The sequence below is a fragment of the Pleurodeles waltl genome, chromosome 7, assembly GCF_031143425.1.
Source record: "Pleurodeles waltl isolate 20211129_DDA chromosome 7, aPleWal1.hap1.20221129, whole genome shotgun sequence".
NCBI lineage: Eukaryota > Metazoa > Chordata > Amphibia > Caudata > Salamandridae > Pleurodeles > Pleurodeles waltl.
Window position 1 is genome coordinate 395,154,346 of NC_090446.1, and position 20,953 is coordinate 395,175,298.

The window sequence follows — 20,953 nt, forward strand, 5'->3', positions numbered from 1 at the left end:
GAAGCGGATCATAGGTGGATTGCACTGTGGGAAGCAGCTGCAATGAGAAACCCTAGTAAATTTTGGGCTATTATCTCCGAGGGGTGTGGAAATCGCAAAAAGCCTTTTGCCCCCCCTGATAGCAGAGGATGACTGGAGGTCATATATTCGGGTCCTTTATGCTGAAAATCGGGTTGTAGACCCTGGGAAAGAAGTGACAGCATTAAATGGGGAGGGGGTAATGGACAATACAGGCGCACCCTCCGTGTCTGTCCTAGAGGGGATAAGAAATTCAATGCACTCATCAGGTGCCATGGGCCCGACGAGGTTCCAATGACACTAATTAAAAGGGAGCCTACGCTTTGGGCAGGACTTCTTCACCCAGGTTTTAGTGCCTGTACTCTCAAGGTAATATCCCAGAATCTTGGACAGGTAGTATACTCCCCTTATACAAAAAGGGAGATAGAACAGTATCTTTAAACTATCGTCAAATTGCATTGTTAGATGCAACTGGCAAGATTTTTGCAAAAAGTAACCTAACGCAATTAACTGAGTGGGTAGAGGAAAATTATATTCTACCAGTGGAACAGGCAGGTTTTAGAAAAGCCCCATAATACTTTTGATAATATCCTAATAATGCAAACAAAAACTGATAAATATGTCCAGACTAGGGGGGGAGTGGTGTATGCTGCGTTTATCGATTACTCCCTAGCATTTGATAGGGTGGACATGAAGATCCTGTGGAGGAAATTCAAGAGATAGGGGTTCCGCCCTGCCTGTTGCGATTGGTGATAGCCCTGCACTCTTTGACTTGGTGTAAAATCCTTATGGGTGGAGAGCAGGGCTGGTCTTCAAAATCTGTAACCAAAAATGGCCTGAAACAGGGCTGTTTATTGGCCCCTCTGTTATTTTCCCTATACATCTATGACCTCCCCAAAATCCTTAGGAGTGTAAATGGTTATGCCCCTGTGGTGGGTGGCCGACCAATCGCCGGCCTATTATACGCGGGTGATATTGTTGATCTTACCCTGAAAGGCTTAAATCAATGTCTGGCCGCTCTAAATTTATACTCTGAGAAGCACTACTTGAGAATGAATACATCCAAGTCTCAGGTTGTATGCTTCAGTGGGAAAAAAAACCTAGAAGAAACATTTGTTTCTCCTGGGTTTTGGGTCAACATAAGTTGAAACGGGTGGATGCATATCGGTTTCAGGGAAAAAATATGTCAGCCACCATAAATGATCAGGATCACATTCGTAATAATATTAGTAAGGCTCTCTCACATGCTCAAGGTTCAGCGGCTTTCTTCTACGCAAATGGTAAACGCCATTTTTCACATCTAATGCCTGCCTATAAGGTTAAGATCCCAGCTACTCTTCTGTACGCGACAGAATGTATAGACATAGATAAATGGGACTTTCTTGACAGAAGGCCAGATCCTAAGACGTCTGGCTTCCTGCAATAACTCAGCTTCGGGAGCAGCTCTAAGGCTAGAATTCAGCATCAAGAATATCTTTGTTCAGGAGCTTGCATGATCAGAAGGGCACATTGCCTCATATATAATGAGGAATTTACATTGAGAAACTCGACTTTTAATGATTTTGTTTATTAATTTGAGAGAAAAATCCATTAAAAAAAAAAAAAGAAATTACACTCATGTTACACAGTTTTTAGAGCTGGATTTGGACCTCACTACTTCAATACCCCTTATAATCCTAAAAAAGGATCTTGAAGGAGGCGACATGGTCCAAAGGCTTTTCGATGGACCTCAAGTTGTGCCGCCCTAAAAGAGGACTCGAGAATCTAATCAAGTCTGTGTCTATGAAAGTGGTTCAACCTTACCTGACTTGGAATCTTCCACACGGTGTGAGGCAATTCTTTATACTGATTAGACTTGATAGAGAACCTCTTAGGGATCTTATTTCCAAATGGGATGGTGCGACTAATCTTTGAGACCTTTGTTTGTCTGTCCAGTTTTAGCCACTCAGAGGAAATTATGGTTAAAACCCCTCTATTTGCGGTTAAATATTAGATCTTAAATGAAAGTTTATGATTTTTAAATTCTTTCAAACCTTTTTGCAGTTATATTGATCTTCTGTGATTAGATTGCCTCTTGGGCCGTGGCATGGAAATTAAATTACATATCGCAGGGAATGTAGGGTTTTTTAATGTTTTTTTTCAGGGGCTCTGAGGGAGGTGGGGCCTCTCGATTGCACATGAAGTTTTTTATGTTGCCCCGTTTTAAAGAAAGATTCTCTGGAAGAAGGAAGATCGGGGCATGTCCCTTAATTTCCCTGAGCAGGGATTTTTTGAATTTAAGAATTTGTGTCTGTAGTAGGAGGTTAAAAATTATTTCATATCAAGATTAAATATTGCCATTTATTGGTAGTTTTTGTAATGTGTGAAGCATGTAGGTATGAATTGATGGTTTGGAGTTTTATTTATTTTAGAAAGTGTATTAATTTATTATGTATTTATATGGTTCTGTATCATTATACATGTGGATCTCTTCGGAGTTCCAAATCATGATGATAATAAAATCGAACTGTGAAATTGATAGATACTGAATGTATCTTTTGCTCCACCCACACGCTGACAGTAATAAGTAAACCAATTACTCTTTGTAAAGCAATCTACTTCCGATATGTCACTGTGTTGTAACATGACAGTTATCCTAAACACAATGAAGTGTGTGTTAAAATAAAAAAATAATAAAAAAAAAAAAAGGTGCCTATGCAGTGTATCCCATTTCTGAGACCCTGGAAGCATCTGTTCTGCCTATTGTAACCTTAGCATAGGTGGCAGAATTAGTAGCATTGATGAGAGCTTGCTACTTGCTAGACAGCAACTATGGATTTTGGAGTGGTTAATGACTGGTCAACTGTGGTCGCAAAGGGGTTTTATGACATCTTCTGAAGCTCTTATAAAGAATAGTGCTTACATAATGGATGTAGTAAAAGTAATACAACAGCCAAAAGAAACTGCAGTAGTCTAGTGTGTTTCCCATGAGGCTTGAAAAGATTTAGTTACAACTGCCAAAAAGTATGCAGATCAAATGGCAACGTTTTGCACCACAGGATAAGACAGTGGTGAAACAAAATGAAAATGATGAATCAAGAATAACCAATGTATCAAATGAGGAAAATGTAAACTGTATTGAACTATTAAATAAACAGACTTCTTTAGGTGAATTGAATGATCTTCGTGATGATGCCCCAAATTATGCAAAGAAATGGGAGAAACTGGTCTATATGAAAAATTTACAGTTTTTTTTATATTAATGCTGAAAGTAAGTACAATCCCCCTACTACAATGTTGTACCCAAGAGGTAAACACGTACATGGACAGACATATGCAGGTAGGGTTAGCATGTGTTTAGAAAATATTGGAAAAATACAGGATTCAGAAATATAGCTGAGGATATATATTGGAGGTGTCTGGTATGTCAACAAAATAATCAGGGTAAGATGATATTAACTGTGATCAATTATTTTGTCAAATCAGACACATACAATGGTTTAAAATACATCTTGGTCACTGTCTACTTGTTTTCTAAATGGGTAGAAACCTAACCCACCTGGGAATCAGAGAGCCTTACAGTTGTTAAACTTTGAGGGAATTGATACCCAGATTTGGTATTTCAACTTTGAGTCCGCCTGTGGTACTCAAAAAAGGGAAGTTTTGCAAACAATCTGCATAATATTTTAGATAAATCAAATGTTCAACTGTAGGTATTGCCTTCAATCTTCAGTTGTGGTGGTGAAGTGGAGAGTTAATGGAACTCTCAAGAACAAATTGGGTAGAATGTGTCGCTCAACTGGTGTAAAATGGCCGTTCATCTCATTTTATAACCATAAGAAGTATGTAAAACTGGTTTATCGTCCTAGGAGGTGATCATGGGAAGAGCAATGAGATTTTCCTACATTCCTTAAGCTGCATTAGTTTCCGTAACTGATGACACTGTGAGATTACATCAAAGGTCTGGCTCATATGGTGAAATTCGTCTCTGGTTAGGTGACTCTGGCAACGGAAGCAACAAAGGACATCACCTGTCACAGTCTGAATCCTGGAGACTGGATAGTGGTCTTGACACACATCAGGAAAAACTGTGGCAAGGTAGTGTGGACCCTATCGAATGACACTGACTACCAACACTGCAGTTAAGTGTGCTGGAGTGCTGCAGTGGATCCATGCAGCAGCCACAAAAAGGGTGAAAGTAGCAGATGAAGTGGTAAAAGCAGCTACTCAACCAGCCATAGATCTACATGGTCAAGCAGAAAGTGAAGTTCAAAACCAAGCTCAAGTGTGCAGTGTGGCTCAAGAGGGGGAGTGAACATTTTGAAACTGGTGAAGCAAGCTATGAATATGAACTTTTGAAATTTCTGATCAGGGAACGTGCTGATGAAGAACCTGAAAAGTCTAAAGTTCAGTTTCAAAGCAAGGGTCAGAGTGAAGGGATATTACAGTGGAAGAGTCAAAAGCATGAGTGGTAACAATAAAAAGTATGTGTGCACTTCAGGAAGGGTCCAACACTCCTTCTAAATGCCCGTATATTGTGTTTAAGCAGAATGTGGGTTACCAAAGATGTGTGAACCCCTAATATTCCGTCTGTTTCACAATGGCGTATTGCGATTTTAATTGTTTGGAGGTAATGTAAATCATGTATATCCGGATAGGATAGGTTTAGGAACTGTACCACTGTGTTTCTTCCAGTCTAATTTATAATGATGCAGATTTGTTTTACTTGTCCACGTGTATTATGTTGATCGTGGTGTTTTGAGACCTTATTTGTATGGAGCTTATGTTACAATCATGTAGATCTGTACAGGACTCAGTCTGTGTTTAATCTTAGCTGGGGACTGTAACGTTGTATGTTTCCTGGAGTGATTTCTATTGATGCAGGTCTGTTTTCCAAATCATTCAACCAAGCTAATTGAGCGAATTAATAACTCATCTTAAGAAAATTGACAAAGGTACTATACCATCTCATATTACCTTTCAACACGGGTGAACTGTTGCATGGGAATTGCTAATGCTCCGCTTTCTGATTCGGATTCCTTCTCATATTTTTCATCTTTTTAGTCTTTCTTGCATGGCAGACTCATTGGCTAGCACCTGTTTTCTTCTTCTCGTATCACAAATCTCTTAAGTGCGGATGGTGCTATAAGTGTTGGACATTTTTATAAACGGTTTGTTAGAGTCATTTGACTTCTTTCCCTTCATCTATTTCTTCATCTATTTCTTCTTTTTTCTTTAACCCTCTTGCACGTGGGTGAAACTCACACTCTTCTATATTTAGTTTCGGAAGGATGGATGCCTTTACTTGTTCTTGTATCTTTCAGCCTTGAGAAAGCCCCAAGTTTACGTACCACTAGGAGGCGAAACATGTGTTGGCTGCATGCTTGTACGTCATAGTGAGACTGTGTGTTCTACTGATGCACCTTATATTAAACAGCATTTGATTTACAATATTTGACTGGATTTGACCTTTTTTTTTAAAGAGTACCCTAGTGTGAAGATATGGACTAATGAGTTGACTTCTGGGTTTATCAATACTTTGTTCTTAACAAGAAAAAGTAGTCTCTTATTGTAACAATGAGAAACTGCAGTTGAACATTCGAATTACTGGAACCCCCAGAGGAAGAAAACAGTTTCCAGTAAATCATAGTGACAAGGCTGATCAAAGTTGAAGCACAAGTTCGAGCAGCTCAATTCTAAGTTCTACTGAGAAAGACGAAACTCAAATGAAGACTGTTGGTGACCAAAAAAAAGCTGAAGAAGATATTCCATGGAAAACAGCTTGCATGAGAAAGCACTGTGAACTAGCACAGTTCGAGCAGCTCAATTCTAAGTTCTACTGAGAATACAGAAACTCTGATGAAGGCTGTTGGTGAACAAAGAAAAGCTGAATGAGACATTCCACGGAAAAGAGCTTGCAAGAGAAAGCACTGAACTAGGAATGCCCGAGAGAGAATCGGAATCTAAAAGCAGTGGGCGTGAATCACCTGTTGCTAAAAGAACAATGAGGAAAAGAGTTCCAAATAAAAAATATTCTTCACCTGAATGGTTATATCTAGCCACAGTGAGGGAAGGAGAAGAATAAGAGCAAAAAAGTTACTATTTAATAAGTCTATGTCAGTACAAGTTCAAGAGTGAATCTGGGGCAGCATTCACCCATTCTTTATTTCTTCACCAGAGCCCATAGTGGGGACCCTGAGCCCCTTTCATCTTCTCTAGGGGGCAATGAGGCACAGCCCACGATGTCTTGGTGGAAAGGGTCTGGAGATGGGTTCCCAGGCCCCCGCTATAAAACCTAGCCCGGGAGTTGGGATCTCTAGGGCTCTGTAGTGCTGGTGATGGGGCCCCACACAAGCCATTCCCAGGGTTAAAAATTGAGGCTAGTTCTTGTGTCAACCTCCGGGCCCTGGCTCATTGAGTACAATATCTCAGGGTCCATTGCGCTTTTTTTGCTTCAGCTTGGGCTCATTTTGCTGCTGGTGATGAGACAAGACAGTAAACCACACCGACTTCCTTTTGAGTGTCCACCAATTTTATAAGGCCCACCCTAGGTCAATAGCTAACTCTGCAGAGCCTACTCTGCACCAGGCTACTTGTGTGCAGTTATCGTACTATGCATGACGGTAGTCTCAGACACTCAGTCCTCACACATGTGCATGAGTGTGTTCATGTGTAACTAGCCACATGTTCCTTACCTTTGCTGTGACCTTACCTTAAAAGGTGGACACTGGCAGTAACACTCAGTCCATTTAATGTGAGTTCACCGTGGGTGAGTCACCAATTATGAGGCTCATCCACAGTAAAAAAAAAAAAGGCCAAAAAAGTGATAAAAAACAAAACAAAATCAGAACGGATTACATGGGCGAAACCATTTTGTTACAAAAGTTCTTGGCCCAAACTCACAGGGTGACTAGGGTTTTAATAGTTGCTATTTCTCAAGCACTGGTCACAGTCACTGGCCAACAAGGAGTGACAACCAACCAGAGCATCAACACGTCCAAAGTCAAATGGACAGCCCAAGCAGGAGGAGTCTTGTGGGGCAAAAGAAGAGCATATCAACAGCTAGTCCATGCTAGTGACCAGTAAATAGTGCAAGAGAAGCCCAGGAAGATCTCACATTGTTCAAATTTTGTTCTGGACTATTTACCAACATGCAACCTGGAGGCTGTTTGTCACTGGGCATAAAGAAAAGTTCTGATGTCACAGGAGGTCACACAGCTTATAAGTCCGGGGAACAGTATTAATTGGCATGAAAAGGCCCTTTGAAATGCACATCCCAGATAATTAAAAAAAAAAAAAAAAAAACCTTGCTAGAGAATATGGGATTCAGCAGTTGAGACATGGTCACACCCATTGGAAGAAATCAGAGCGCAGGATGCCACCTGCTTTCCTTTTGTTCTATTGTGGGTCGTGGAGGTCATCAACAATGGTGACAGATACGATTTAGATGAGCAGACTGTTGATGGGGGATGTCAAAAAAAATAAGCGATGAGCATCAATGATTCGGTTTAGTTCACTGAGTTAACACTTCTTTCAAACAAACAGCTGAATTTAACATTTCCAAGAGAATAGGAAATATTCAAGCCACCCATCAAGAGGAGGATTTGTGTTCAGTCTGACAAAAAATAGTCATTGCCTGTGCAGGAACAGGTTATAGGTGAATCCTCATTTTGATGCTGTGCTTCTGAGCACCCGAAGACCTAGGCCTGACTATGATGTATGCCCAAGGAAACAGCGCGCGTAAGATTAAGTACGGCATGACACACACAGAAGGATCACTCTAGCCAGCATCATCCGTTCTCACAACATCAGCGTCCTATCCTATGCTGAAGACATGCAACTCATTCTCCCTCATGGACAAGAAGCCCAGCACCCAGATCAAGTTCAATGCCTGCATGACTGAAATTGACCACTGGGTGAAAATCAACACTGACTGAACACAGAGAAGCTGAACATCAACAAGGGCAAGGCTGAATTCATGATTTGGACTCAGCTGTGGAACTCCACTTGGTGACCAATAGAGCTAGGACTGAAACCAACCACCCATGGTAAGAACCTTGGGATCGGCACCAAACCCCACAAGACCACCCAAGTCAATGCCATCACTGCCTAATGCTTCTATATCCTGAAGATGTGGAGGAGATTTTTCAAATGGTTCCCAATCAGCAGCCAGAAAACTGTGATAGGAGCCCTCATCACAAACATACTGTAACTCCCTTCTATGCCATGATCAACTAAAAACTCACTGAAAAGCTGCAGGGCATTCAGAACTTGGAGGGTCCCCTTCAACATCCCACATCACATTCAAACACCACCTGGAGGAGCTCCAATGGCTACTCATGCACAAACAAGCACAATTCAAGGCATTACATAACATTGGCCCAGTATACCTAATCAATCACATCTGCTTTCACAAACATATCTGACATCTCCACTTCTCTGGAATCCTATTTGCACACATCCCAAGCATACAGAAAACCAGATCCAGCAGTCAAACCTTCTTGCAAATGGCTCCTTATGCATGGAACAACCTGCTGCTACACATAAGGGACTTCCCACCTTTCAAATTTTGCAAAAAGCTGAAGACCTGGCTTTTCAAGCAGTCCCGCAGGCCTTCGGTTTGGCTACACTCACACCTGCTCATCACCAGGATACACTCCAGAGAGACAGTGACCTCCACAAGTCTGCAAAACATAACATGGGGGATCATGGTGTTGATGACACTGAATCAGACCAACAGGCGGAAGGAATGCAAAGAAAGGCCGTGGACAGCCCAAGAGGGTAGCGAAGCATCAAAATGCAAAGTGGTGGTGTGGGTGTGAGGTACACTAGAACATAGCATGCACTAACCAGCCGTCAAACAGAAAGTCAACTACTTTGAACCTGGCTAAAGAAACAACAATACCCTCAACTCTTCCAGGCCTGTAATAGTCTTGAAGCACTCCTGTTTAAAGTGACCTTACATTATACTCAGGCAAAGTCCCTTTAACTGCTGAATATGTTTTTCAACTTAAATCTGCACCTGTATTAAACGTCAAGGATCAAGGCAAAGCTAAAGGTATGCGGGTCAGGGAGGTGTAAACAAAGTAGGTCTTAAAGGGCCAACAGGTTTCAAGGCATCTAACGAAGCCCTGCACAGAAGAGTGAAGTATTTAGTGACCAGATTATACAAGTAGAGGCAAAACTGCAGGGCCTCAAGAAAGCTATAAGTGGGACAAGGGGAAAGCTGAAACAAGAAATTCCGATTTCTAAATTTTCAGCACTATGACATCTACTCAATCTACCACCTTGAGAGAAAGACCGATTGTAGAAAACGAATGCACAGCATTTTGGGAGTTACGTCTGCAGCCTGTGAACCCAGAAGAAAAAAAAATAAAACTGATATCTGAAGGATGCTATCTGTGACCAAAAATAGGGAAGGTTGGCAAACAAATTAAAATTGTCTACCGGTGTTCAATCCCACAGAAAAACAGCTAGCAAAAGGAATAAAGTGAGCTACAATACTCTGAGTAATTCTCTGAGATGTTATTTATACAGTTCAAAACAGTAAAGCAGTAATACCTTCGTACAAAGTGGCTAGCGTGTAGTAAGCACAAATTTTTATGCAAATTAATTAACCTTCATTTTAATAATATTGTTTCCAGATCTCAGTCCAGACTATTAATAGGACATATCAAATTCGAAATATAAGATAAAAAATACAATTTTAAAACAAGAACAAAATTACTAGTCTCACATCGATGGTTTAATTCTGTGTGTATAGCTGCTCAAAAAAGCACTAAAATCAATTCCCTTTTCCCGCGATTTAGTTAAAAAGGCAAGGGGTCAGTACAAGGCAATGCTGGAAGATAGGAAACAGGAAATCAGAACCAAGGACTGGGAAGAACTACTGGCAGCCACCGAATTGAAGGATACATCTAAATTCTGTACGGTGGTAAATTACCCACACTTTTCTGATCAAGACATTAAAGCTGATTGCGTGATCTCAGAGGATGTCTGGGTAAAACATTTTGCAAGGGTATTCTAGCCTGGAAATGAACAACAACACGAAGGGGACGGAATCATTAACCAGAAATCTGTAGAAATCAATCCAAACGTACTAGATATTCCTACTGACCTTCATTAGGTCATTATCGCAATAAACTGTTCCAGGCCAGGAAAGGCACCCGGTCTAGATGGGGTCCCAGTAGACCTTTTTAAATCCGTGGCAAAGCTTTGGGGTCCTCTGGTCACAAACATCCTAAGGAGCTTAGTAAAGAGTAATATTCCTCCTTCATGGACATTGGTCATAATCATCCCCATATTTAAAAAGGGTAATTTAGACAAGATCCAACTTGCTATAGGCCAATCTACCTAAAAGATTCCACTGCCAAGATATTATGAAGTGAGATCCTGCCACGCTTGGAGGAATGGGTGACGGAGGCAAAGATTTCCCCAATTCAATATGGCTTCAGGCCAGGTGAGGCACAGTAGGTCAAGCCTTACATCTGCATCTCATTCTTAGCAAATACGTAACTGCAAAAAAAAAAAAAAAGCCACTCACATGGCATTTATTGACCTCCTGAGTTCTTTCGACCTTGTAAATAGAGGAAAGGTTTGGCAAATCATGGGTAACTTTGGGTACCGATTTGAATCTGTTGGAGCTAATAAGGCATCTACATACAGACCTGATGGTCTCAGTACAGTACGGCTTACAAGGTCAGAGAACACCCCCCTCCATTCCATCAAAGCGAGGACGACAACAGGGCTGTATCTTAGCCCCATTTTTATTTCTGATATGTATTAATAGGCTATAGTACTTCCTATTAAAGAACAAGAAGGATTTTCCAAGGATGGGGCAGAGACAGCTCCCAGTCCTACTGTACACAGACAATGCTGTTTTAATTGCACACACACTGCCAATGGCCTTCAAGGTCTGTTGGACCTTTTCTCATCCTTTATGCAGGATCTTGACCTGAAAGTAAATTTTTCAAAGTTGTCTACAATGACATGTGGCCCCCGAAATACAAGGTCCAAATCATTTACCATGGGAGGACATCATTAATAAGGTGAAAGCCTTGTTATCTAGGAATGCATTTAAGCTCCTCTATGTTATGGAATTCTCCCGTCCAGGACAAGATTCAGCAATTGGGAAGAAACATAGAAGCAATATTTTGCTTCGCCTGCAAATTAGGTTATGGACCAACATCTCAGATGGTGACGCTCTATAATTCCAAATGTGTATCAGCATCTATATATGGGGCGGGTCTGTGGTGTTATGGTAAAGGAGATCCGCTACAACGTATCGAGAACAAATCTGTACACAGATTATTGTTGGTACCCAAGAACGTAGCAAATATTATTTACCACGAGGAATTGGGTTTGCAGCACCTAGAGGATTTGATTGCTGGTGCTCCCCTCTTACTGTGGGGGTTAGATGTTGGAGAAACCCTGAGACCAGTTTGGTACAAGATTGTATGATTGACTGTCTACAATTGGTCAAAACAAACAGAATTCATTGGCTTTCATATTTGCAAACATCTTTCCAAAATCTGGGGCTTGAAAATATGTTTATAGACCCAGAGTCTTTGCCTACAAAGGCAAAGAAGGAGTTGGTGAAACAGTTTCATAGAGTATATTCTGCACCTCAGACTTCACTGAGCTTTGAAACTGAAATCCTTTGAACCCTATGTCCAGATTTCAACCATGGACACTATGGAACCTTATTTAATCTGGTTCCACAGCCCACTAGTATGCTCTCTCCTAACCCAATTTAGATTAAATGTAATACACTTTAGAGTGGCCTTTCCTAAGCAATGTATCTGGCAAAAAGATCTCCCCACCTGTTCTTGTGATGCCAGCTCTAAGCAGAGCTCATGTCACTTTTTCCTATTTTGCACACTTTATACTGCCTCTAGACATGTTTTCATATTGCCTTTATTCCGCTAACTAAAAGTCATACACTACAAGGATGCTATGAGTTATGTTCAAACACTTTCAGCAATTAAAATTTGTCATTCTGTTGAAACTTAATTAGATCTGCCATTGCTATCAGGAAATGATATGAATCTGTTGACGTAGTTGTATAATTCGACTTGGATATAGACTCCGATATTAAAATGTCTTGTAATTATAATTCTGTATTTGTGATGCCAGGTCCTACTAAAGCACTTGTCACTTACTCTCATTTTGCCACCTTATACTGCTCTTAGACAGGTTATACATTGCTCTTACTACACAGATCAAAAGCTACACACCATAAGGACGTTATGAACTTTGCACAAAAACTACCAATGCTTCTAATTTGTCATTCTGTTTTAAACTTTATATCGGGAATTGACATGAATTTGTTGACATAGTTTTATAATTTGACGTGGACACAGGTCATGTTCTTAAAACGTTGTGTAACTGCTATTCCTAAATTTTTTACAATATTTTAACATTTTAATTTGTATTTAATGGATGTTTGATTTTATAGCAACTTGCTGAATAAATAATTTTGACCGACTGACTACTTGTGACAGGCGTACAATCCACTGTAAGACTCAGACAAACACATATTGAAAACATAAATAAGTTATGTGGCCACAACCATATAGCTTGGCGAAATAAGAGCTAGGCACTGCCCAGTCTAATTGCTGTCCCCAGACTATTTTTTAAATAGCATGCCAAAGTAGCTCCAGACAGAACTGGTTGGTATGGGTCAACACACCTGCAGTGGTGTTTTGAGAGACTCATGTTATGCTTCATCTAGAGTGCATAAATATGGCGTGTATGTGTGTGTTGCTGCCATGAATTGGGTGCCCATGAACAACCTGTTTCCATCACCTAAACCACACCCATCTGATCAAAAGAATCAAGCTTGAATTTATGGACATAGATGTCTCTTCTGAAGCCATAAGCACACGGAAGGGCGCAAGTTAGGTTTTGTATAGCATATGATATTTAAGAAATTTCAGTGGTTTGAAGACTTTGCATAGCAACCATAGTGCCTTAAGCTGCAATTTTCTTTAAGGGATATTCAGCATTTTTATATACTAACTTTAATGTGGTATAAGCACCGAAACATATTAGTCTGGATATGGAAAAGCAAACAAATCACTCACAGAAGCAGTTCCTTGTTGGGCAGCAGCAACTGCAAATCTTGAAACATGGTTTATTATGGGGGAGAAATTAGTTGGTCCATAAAGGCGCACCTGCGGCAAGGCTTGCCTATAAGCATCCACAATTCCTTGAACACCTGTTAAACAACAGTTTGTTGATTATTTCAGAGTGGGAAATTACATTTATAGGGTATCTCATCACTCAAGAGATTACCTAATGCATGCAAGACGAGATGGACATCAAACAAACAAGAAACAAACACTTGCTGTACAAAAGTGCGATCTAAATTACAAATTTACTACTGACAATTTATTCTTTGATTGATTCACGCAAGAATTACATCTTTTTCATGATGAAACTACGAGAGGATAACTAAAATGCACTTGAAAAAACAGAAAAGCACAAATCAGATTAAAAACTAAATTCCCAGTTGAAATATGCTGCATTATCTGCAGATGGAAATGTTGCTGTCAAACTCAGAATCATTCAAATCAAGCAGATATTCTTTTTATGGCAATCAGTTACGCCAACAACTGGAAATGGAAACAATATGAGAGTAAATTAGATTTCCACTCAATATTATCAGAACACAGTGTTTGTTGTGATTAGTACAATCTCGGTACCCTAATATTGGTTTAGTATTTGTGCTATACATGCTCAACCGTGATTTGAAGGAAAACCAAATGGACAAATAACAATGAAATATGAGTATTTTTTTTTCCCAGACGCAGATGACGTCCCTAGTACCTACAAGCTGCACCAGGGAAAATGAACACCTTTTCATGTTTGAATAAAGAAAACCTTATAACTGTCTTTGCAAAGTTACATTTTAAGAGTCACAGTGCATGGGGGCTGTTGCTTTGCAAATTATGTCAACCTGTAAATTCACCTGCATTCTATATACTTTGATTAGGATGTGACCTTGGTGTCTTAGATTTCACCTAAGGACAGTGTTTAGCTGTCTTGTTGAAGAACTAATATGCACAATAAAACAGTAACACTGGGCTTTGGGCGAGCCAACCGCTTACAACTGGATTGTTTTCTAGGTAATTTAATCTGCTTGCTTCTTATTTGATGACTTTCCTTCCTCTTCTTGTGTTTGTCCCTTCCTTGGAACAAAACCTGTTTACAATACCCTCGATTGGATGACTGATAACCTTCTATTGCTTACATTGAAGGAGCTACTTTTTTAGCTCTGCCATCAATGGGAGTGTGTCTTTTCTTTCTCTCGTGTTGCTGTTTACCCTTTTTGAATCCCCCTGCCCAAGCCGTCTGTGTAGCTCTCTCCACCTAGATCACCTGTTGCTTTAACCATGCCACATTGCCTTTTTTATTTTTTAAACCCACCTGCCAAGCTCCTCGGCTGCTCTCCTGCTCCTCTTTGCTCTCCTGTACCATGCTGATTGCTCCGCCTACCTCATCTTCCAACTGTGTCCCCTTGATCCCGCTCGGTTGAACTATTTAATCCTATTAACCGTCCCAAGTCCTTTACCGCTCCACTATTGCTCCTCAAGCCCCTCCTCTGCTCCCCTTGTAAATCTTATAACATTTTTTATCATTTATTATTTTTTGTGATTTACTAATAAAGTGCCTTAGAGCACATCCATCACTGCCCTGGGCCTTCATTATTTTCATCTTTCCTTTTTGTTTGGCAACCGCAATAAAACATTTTGTCCTTTGCCAATGCTGAACAGCATCAACAAAAACATTGGTAAAGCTAATGCTCCTTTTCTCTGATGCCATGAGTAGATGAAAATCCTATTGTGTGTAAGTAATCTGAAGGTGGGAGGGTCATAATTTCGAAGTTCGCATAGATACACATGCTACAGCAGCAGCCCCACACAGGTTGAGTAGATGCAAACATGATTATCAAATTGTCACCAGGTAACAGAGCTTTACACTTGTGTCACACATTACATGATGCCAGGAAATGATATCATCTAAAGATAGGTTGGAGATGAGTGGCCTGTGGGGTTCAGTTGAGAGAGAACCAGTCATTCTGTTAACACCTAATGTAACTGTTCACTTTTTAGGTCTGGCTTGACACCACATCTTTAAAAAAAAGACCTTATGTGACCGACAGAAACAGCTTTAAAAAGCACTACTGAGAGGGGCATTTTAGCTTCATCCAAATGTGGGATTCCCTGGAGTAAAGATTTTGATAGGCATAAGTTGTGTGCTTCGACTGAAAAGAGTGCTTGGAGTGCACATTCTGACTTGTGGTAACGCGTAGGATACATAAGGGAGGACTGAAATGGTTACCAGCCAATGCCCAAGGCCTGATCTGTTTAATGTGAACAGTTACAACAAAGGCAGTAGGCAAGACATATTTATTGAGAAAAATACATATTAAAGATGATCTGTCATTACACTGTATTAATGACTGCAGATAGGTATTTTGCTACATGGAATCTCACAGATCCTACAGTAGGAAAGAGTTTTTGTGTGTTACCCTCCTTCAAACCCTGACCAATCTTTGCGGTAGGTAGATTTGTACTTTCACAATCCTTGTTTTGCCGTTTAAGAAAGGGTTGTATATTGTTTTGAAAATTGTAATTTTGTTAATTTTCCAATTTGATGACTGTATACCAGTAGTTGCCTTGTGGAAACGCTTATGAGGAATACAGTAGGACTGAGTTGGTTATGGCAACAAAGAAGTGATTAAAGCTATAGATCTGAGTGGTTCACTGGAGAAAGTTATTTCAATGGCCATGGTTTTATAATGAGAAGAAAAATAGTGACAGAGTAGGTCTAGCTTCCTTCTTATGAAAAACTCATGTTAAAGGCAATAGGTCTTTAGGGCTGAGTTGACATCCAACTGTGTTAAAATTCATAGACTAGACTCGTGTTATATGCATTCTCACAAATTATCATTCTAGGCAAATGTTTTGGTACTGCCTTACACCCTTCCTGGTTTCACTTTGAAAGTCGTCATTAACCCTCTTAGGAGGGGCTAAATACTGTTTTGCCATTTATAGTTTTGTTTATATTTATAATTTTCTGAATGTAAGCCTGAAGGTTGACTTGAGGGAAAACTTATACAGAATATAGTAGTCCTGAGTTGATTATGTTGACAAGCCAGTGATAAGGGCAATAGGCCTGATTGGTTCACTGGAAAGATTTATGTCATAGGTCTGATCTGTTTATAATCAGAAGTTGCAACAAAAGCAGGAAGCCTGATGCATTTATTGTCAAAAGAGTTTGTTGAAGCTGAAACGCCTTTATGAGCAGATTGTCCTTACTGTGTGCTAAACTGTAGCTAGATATTTTGGTCCGACAAACACTGAGTTGATGATATACAATTTGATAATCACCATCAGCCCTTTTCATAGGGAATGGATATTATTTTCCAAGGTGTAATTTTGTAAATATTTTAAGTGTTATTACTGTATACATGATGGTTGCCAACTTATGTTTAATACAGGAAGGCTCATTTTGTTACGGTGGCAAGGCAATGATGAATGAAAAAAGCTTTATAGTTTCATATAGAAATGTTTCGCCAGGAGCCCTAGGTCCGTTCTGTGTGCTAAGTATTTGAATAGTCATAAAGCCAATAGGCCTTTAAAAGTGTATGGTTATTTTGCTGTTTTGAAGAACGTAGCCTTGTCTTTTGTTTAAAGGAATCTAATAGATTTACTTAGTAAGCAAGGGTTTTGGTGTTAGTTATCCCCCCTCAAATAAACCTTGTGATAGAAGATCTGCACTGATAATCCTTGCTAAATCTTCTTAAGAAGGGATGTATAGTTTGCCACCCGCAAATGTATACGTATGTGTCATTTTGCGGTGTACTGCTTGTGAGAAAGCTTCTGCTCTATATAGTAGGCCTGAGTTGGTTAAGGAGATGAGATAATGGTAAGGACTATAGGCCTGATTGGTTCATTAGTAAAAACAATATATATCTGACGCCACAGGTATGACCTGTTTATTAGGAAAAAATACAAAAAAGGGAGTAGGCCTTATGTTTATTGCGAGAATTACAAGAAAATGCCAACAGGTATTTAACATTGGATTGCTATTACAATGTGTTAAACCTGTAGACCGGTATTATGTGCATGGAATCTCACAAATTAGTGTGCAAGAAAAAAGGCAAACCCGGGCACTCCAAAAAATATAATATAATGAAAAGTCCAAGATGAGTAGAGTTGCAAAAGATATTTTAATCCTTGATAATAGGAAAGAAGACACAGTATTCCAAGGTAATCGTGTCCTTAAGTGAGACAAAACATATGAGGAATCAGAAAACAGCTAACACGTGTTTCGTCCTCACAGACTTTTTCAAGGCTCATAGATTAGGGTTAAGAGAAAAGTCAGTTCAAAACGTACTTCTGTTGATTCTCAGAAGTAATGCTATATACATAATATATGACTAGTCCCGCCGAAAGTAAGTCTGACACTCATGTAAAAAGGATATGTAGCTTTCCGAATTCAAGGAAATGTAACATGAAGTGTATCCGTGGTCCAAGATAGCGCTACCATGAGGGTCGAGATGGACCCAGCCTTTAACTCTCTAGGCTCCAAGAGTCAGGGAAACCGAGACGGTGCAAGTGGTCGAACGCAGTGCATGATAACGCTGGTGTATGTAATCCCCAAATTAGTGTATTGTGCAAGGGTTGTGGTGGTATTACTTCCTTTAGCAAGCCCTGTAGACTGAAGATTTGCACTGCGATAATCCTCACTATATCTTCTTGAAAAGCCTGGTACGTGTAGTTGTCAGGCACTTGTAATACAAAAAAACTGCAAATACATATATTGTCGCGTGGGCTCTCATTATCCTAAATGAGACTACTGGATTTCTGGGTAGCAGGATCGTTCACAGTGTGGGGGACTAAGTCTGACCCACTTGGAAGGACCTCTGTCACCCTAAATCCGGGTTTGCTCCTGCTAACTAGCAGTGCCTCATTTCTCCCAGAGGGAAGAGATGATTGGGCAGCCGAGCGCATGACATCTTTGGAACTTTTCAGGGAAGTCGTGGTCACTCAGATCCAAACCAACTCTCTCATTTACAGTATGATCTCATATACAAATGACAAAGGCAGTATAAGTTTTATATAATGTTTTAATGAAACGACTGCATTTTAGATAATAAGGCGTGAGCCACAATAACCAGAACCATACAACACAGTAGGATTGAAATAGTCACCAGGAGAGTAAAACATAAGAACAACGCTATCATGGTGTTTAATAGTTTCTACTCTCCCTCTGCTAGTTCTATTTCGAGCACAGCATGTTAAGCGTCTAACTTGCCTTTCTGAATCCCTAGGGAGACATCAGCCCTCATACCTGAGCAAAGGCCTGCGATCTTGGTTCAGCATCTGCAATAAGGCAGTCAGCATCTCGTTGTGGTTCCCTGGTCGGAATCTCCCTCTTGCGTGTATTGGGACAAGGAAGTGTTTTTATAACTAACATGTCAGCGTGACCACAAAATGTCCCTATGCAGGAATGCCAGAGACTAAACTCCTACCACGTCTATCGGCAATGTACCAGACTGTATCCTTGACTGAAGCACAGAGTGAACAAGAATGTGTTATGGAGAACTCCAATGCTGAAGTAGGCTAAACAGTGTGATATGAAATATAAAACAAGACCGTAGAACTGGCTATTTGAAAAATAACAGTACAAAGCCGAATAAAAAGCATTTAGAGCAAAGTGCACGGAGGCTCTAAGCTGCAAGCAAAGGAATAAAATACATCCAGGGCAAAATGCACAAAGGCCTAAAGCCTGAAGCAAATGCGCAAAGGATACGTAAAACTGACCACACTACAATATAAAGGTCAAGGACCTTTAGGCAAGTCCTCTTCTGTTTGCTCAAGTGTTGGCATTCTGCTTCTCCCCATGACAGTAAACTGCATGGGAGAATTGGGTAGCCTATTTTTGCCACTAGATCTATTGCCCTGTAAGTGACAGCATTTTGCTCGATCACATGTGCACAGTTCCGGAAAATAAAAGCACTTCGTTGCCAGGGCTGCAAGGCCATTAATTTAGTATCCTATGTTTTCATTTGATAGATCGCCTTTCATTTGTTTCATTTTCTGTTGTTTAAGAGTGTACTGCAGGTCAACAGTCAGTCGTACTTAGCCGCTTAGCTTACTTTTTTTATTTATGCATGCTGCATATGCTTGTTGGGTTTTTCTCACTTTTATTGCAGATCTGTAAGTGGGTGAATGCAAGAATGATTCAAAGGGTGGATGAATGGATGTATGAGTGCAGGGGCAACTTAACAGTGCTTGTTCGGAGACTTACTGAGTTGTCTGAACTCATCATCTACTGAAAAGGTACTTTTAATTAAAAACAGATCGTTTATCATTGCTAGTTTCTTTTGAGGATAGCAAGATATTTGGAGTCCACTCATTATGTAAAGGAACTAAGCAATGTACATGAATGTATTGTGACTAAGATTCCAAGTACAAAATGCAGATTCTAAGATCTGAGTCTCCAGTAAAGAACTCCAGTTTTGTGGGACCTATCATTTGAAGTCCTTAATAAGCAAGTAGCACTTAAGCCAAAGCAGGGGTAAATGTGGTCAAGAGGGACAGGGGAGTCATGTTGTGGTCCTAGGGAACAGGGCAGTAATCTTACAGTAGAAAGCAAAGAGTATCCACGATAGAAGGGAATCAATGGTTGTATGTTACTGCTGGTCACACTACGGTCTGTGCATTCATTAGGTCTGCCTTATATTGGCCACAAAGGATAGTTATGTCACATTCGCACAGCACAAAGTTGTATTGTTGGTGGATACAGGAGCCTACAGAAGTGATTCAGGGTGAATTAAGTTATGTTGGTATGCTGAGCGGGCTCCTTTGATTATTCCAACATTGCACTGTCAAGGACTGTGGTGGGTGTGTACAGCAGTAACAGCTGTTGGAGGGTGTAAGGCAGTGATGGCAAACAACATTTGTGTGTGTGTGTATATGGAAAATGTCACTTACCCAGTGTACATCTGTTCGTGGCATGAGACGCTGCAGATTCACATGCTGTGCACATCCCGCCATCTAGTGTTGGGCTCGGAGTGTTACAAGTTGTTTTTCTTCTAAGAAGTCTTTTCGAGTCACGAGATCGAGGGACTCCTCCCCTTTCGGCTCCATTGCGCATGGGCGTTGACTCCATCTTAGATTGTTTTCCCTGCAGAGGGTGAGGTAGGAGTTGTGTATATAGTAATAGTGCCCATGCAATGGAGTAAATATGTATGTACGTAATATGGTTAAAAGTGATATATTTACAAATTTACAAATGTTCAAGACCTTTTCTCAACTTAAAACGGCTACAGGCTCCCGGGGAGGTGGGAGGGCGTATGTGAATCTGCAGCGTCTCATGCCACGAACAGATGTACACTGGGTAAGCGACATTTTCCGTTCGATGGCATGTGTAGCTGCAGATACACATGCTGTGCATAGACTAGTAAGCAGTTATCTCCCCAAAAGCGGTGGTTCAGCCTGTAGGAGTTGAAGTTGTTTGAAATAAAGTCCGTAATACTGCTTGTCCTACTGTGGATTGCTGTGTTGTTAACACATCCACGCAGTAATGCTTGGTAAATGTATGAGGCGTAGACCATGTGGCTGCCTTACAGATTTCCGTCATTGGTATGTTTCCTAGAAAGGCCATGGTAGCACCTTTCTTTCTAGTTGAGTGTGCCTTTGGTGTAATAGGCAGTTCTCTTTTTGCTTTTATATAACAGGTTTCAATACATTTAACTATCCATCTGGCAATGCCTTGTTTGGATATTGGATTCCCTGTATGAGGTTTTTGGAAAGCAACAAACAATTGTGTTTATTTTGCGAATTTGTTTTGTTCTATCAATGTAGTACATTAGTACCCTTTTGATGTCTAATGTATGTAATGCTCTCTCAGCTACAGAATCTGGTTCTGGAAAGAACAC

At 40.3% G+C, this 20,953-nt stretch overlaps 1 protein-coding gene across 10 annotated transcripts in view; it reads right to left on the minus strand.

Annotated features, from left to right (window-relative positions):
• CPNE1 (copine 1) overlaps nucleotides 1-20,953 on the minus strand; it is a 797,848-nt gene that overhangs the window by 142,878 nt on the left and 634,017 nt on the right. For all 10 annotated transcript variants that reach the window (XM_069243860.1, XM_069243864.1, XM_069243859.1 and 7 more), the window contains one exon: nucleotides 13,083-13,216. In XM_069243860.1, coding sequence (XP_069099961.1) covers nucleotides 13,083-13,216 — 134 coding nt within the window. The remainder of the gene's footprint in view (nucleotides 1-13,082; nucleotides 13,217-20,953) is intronic.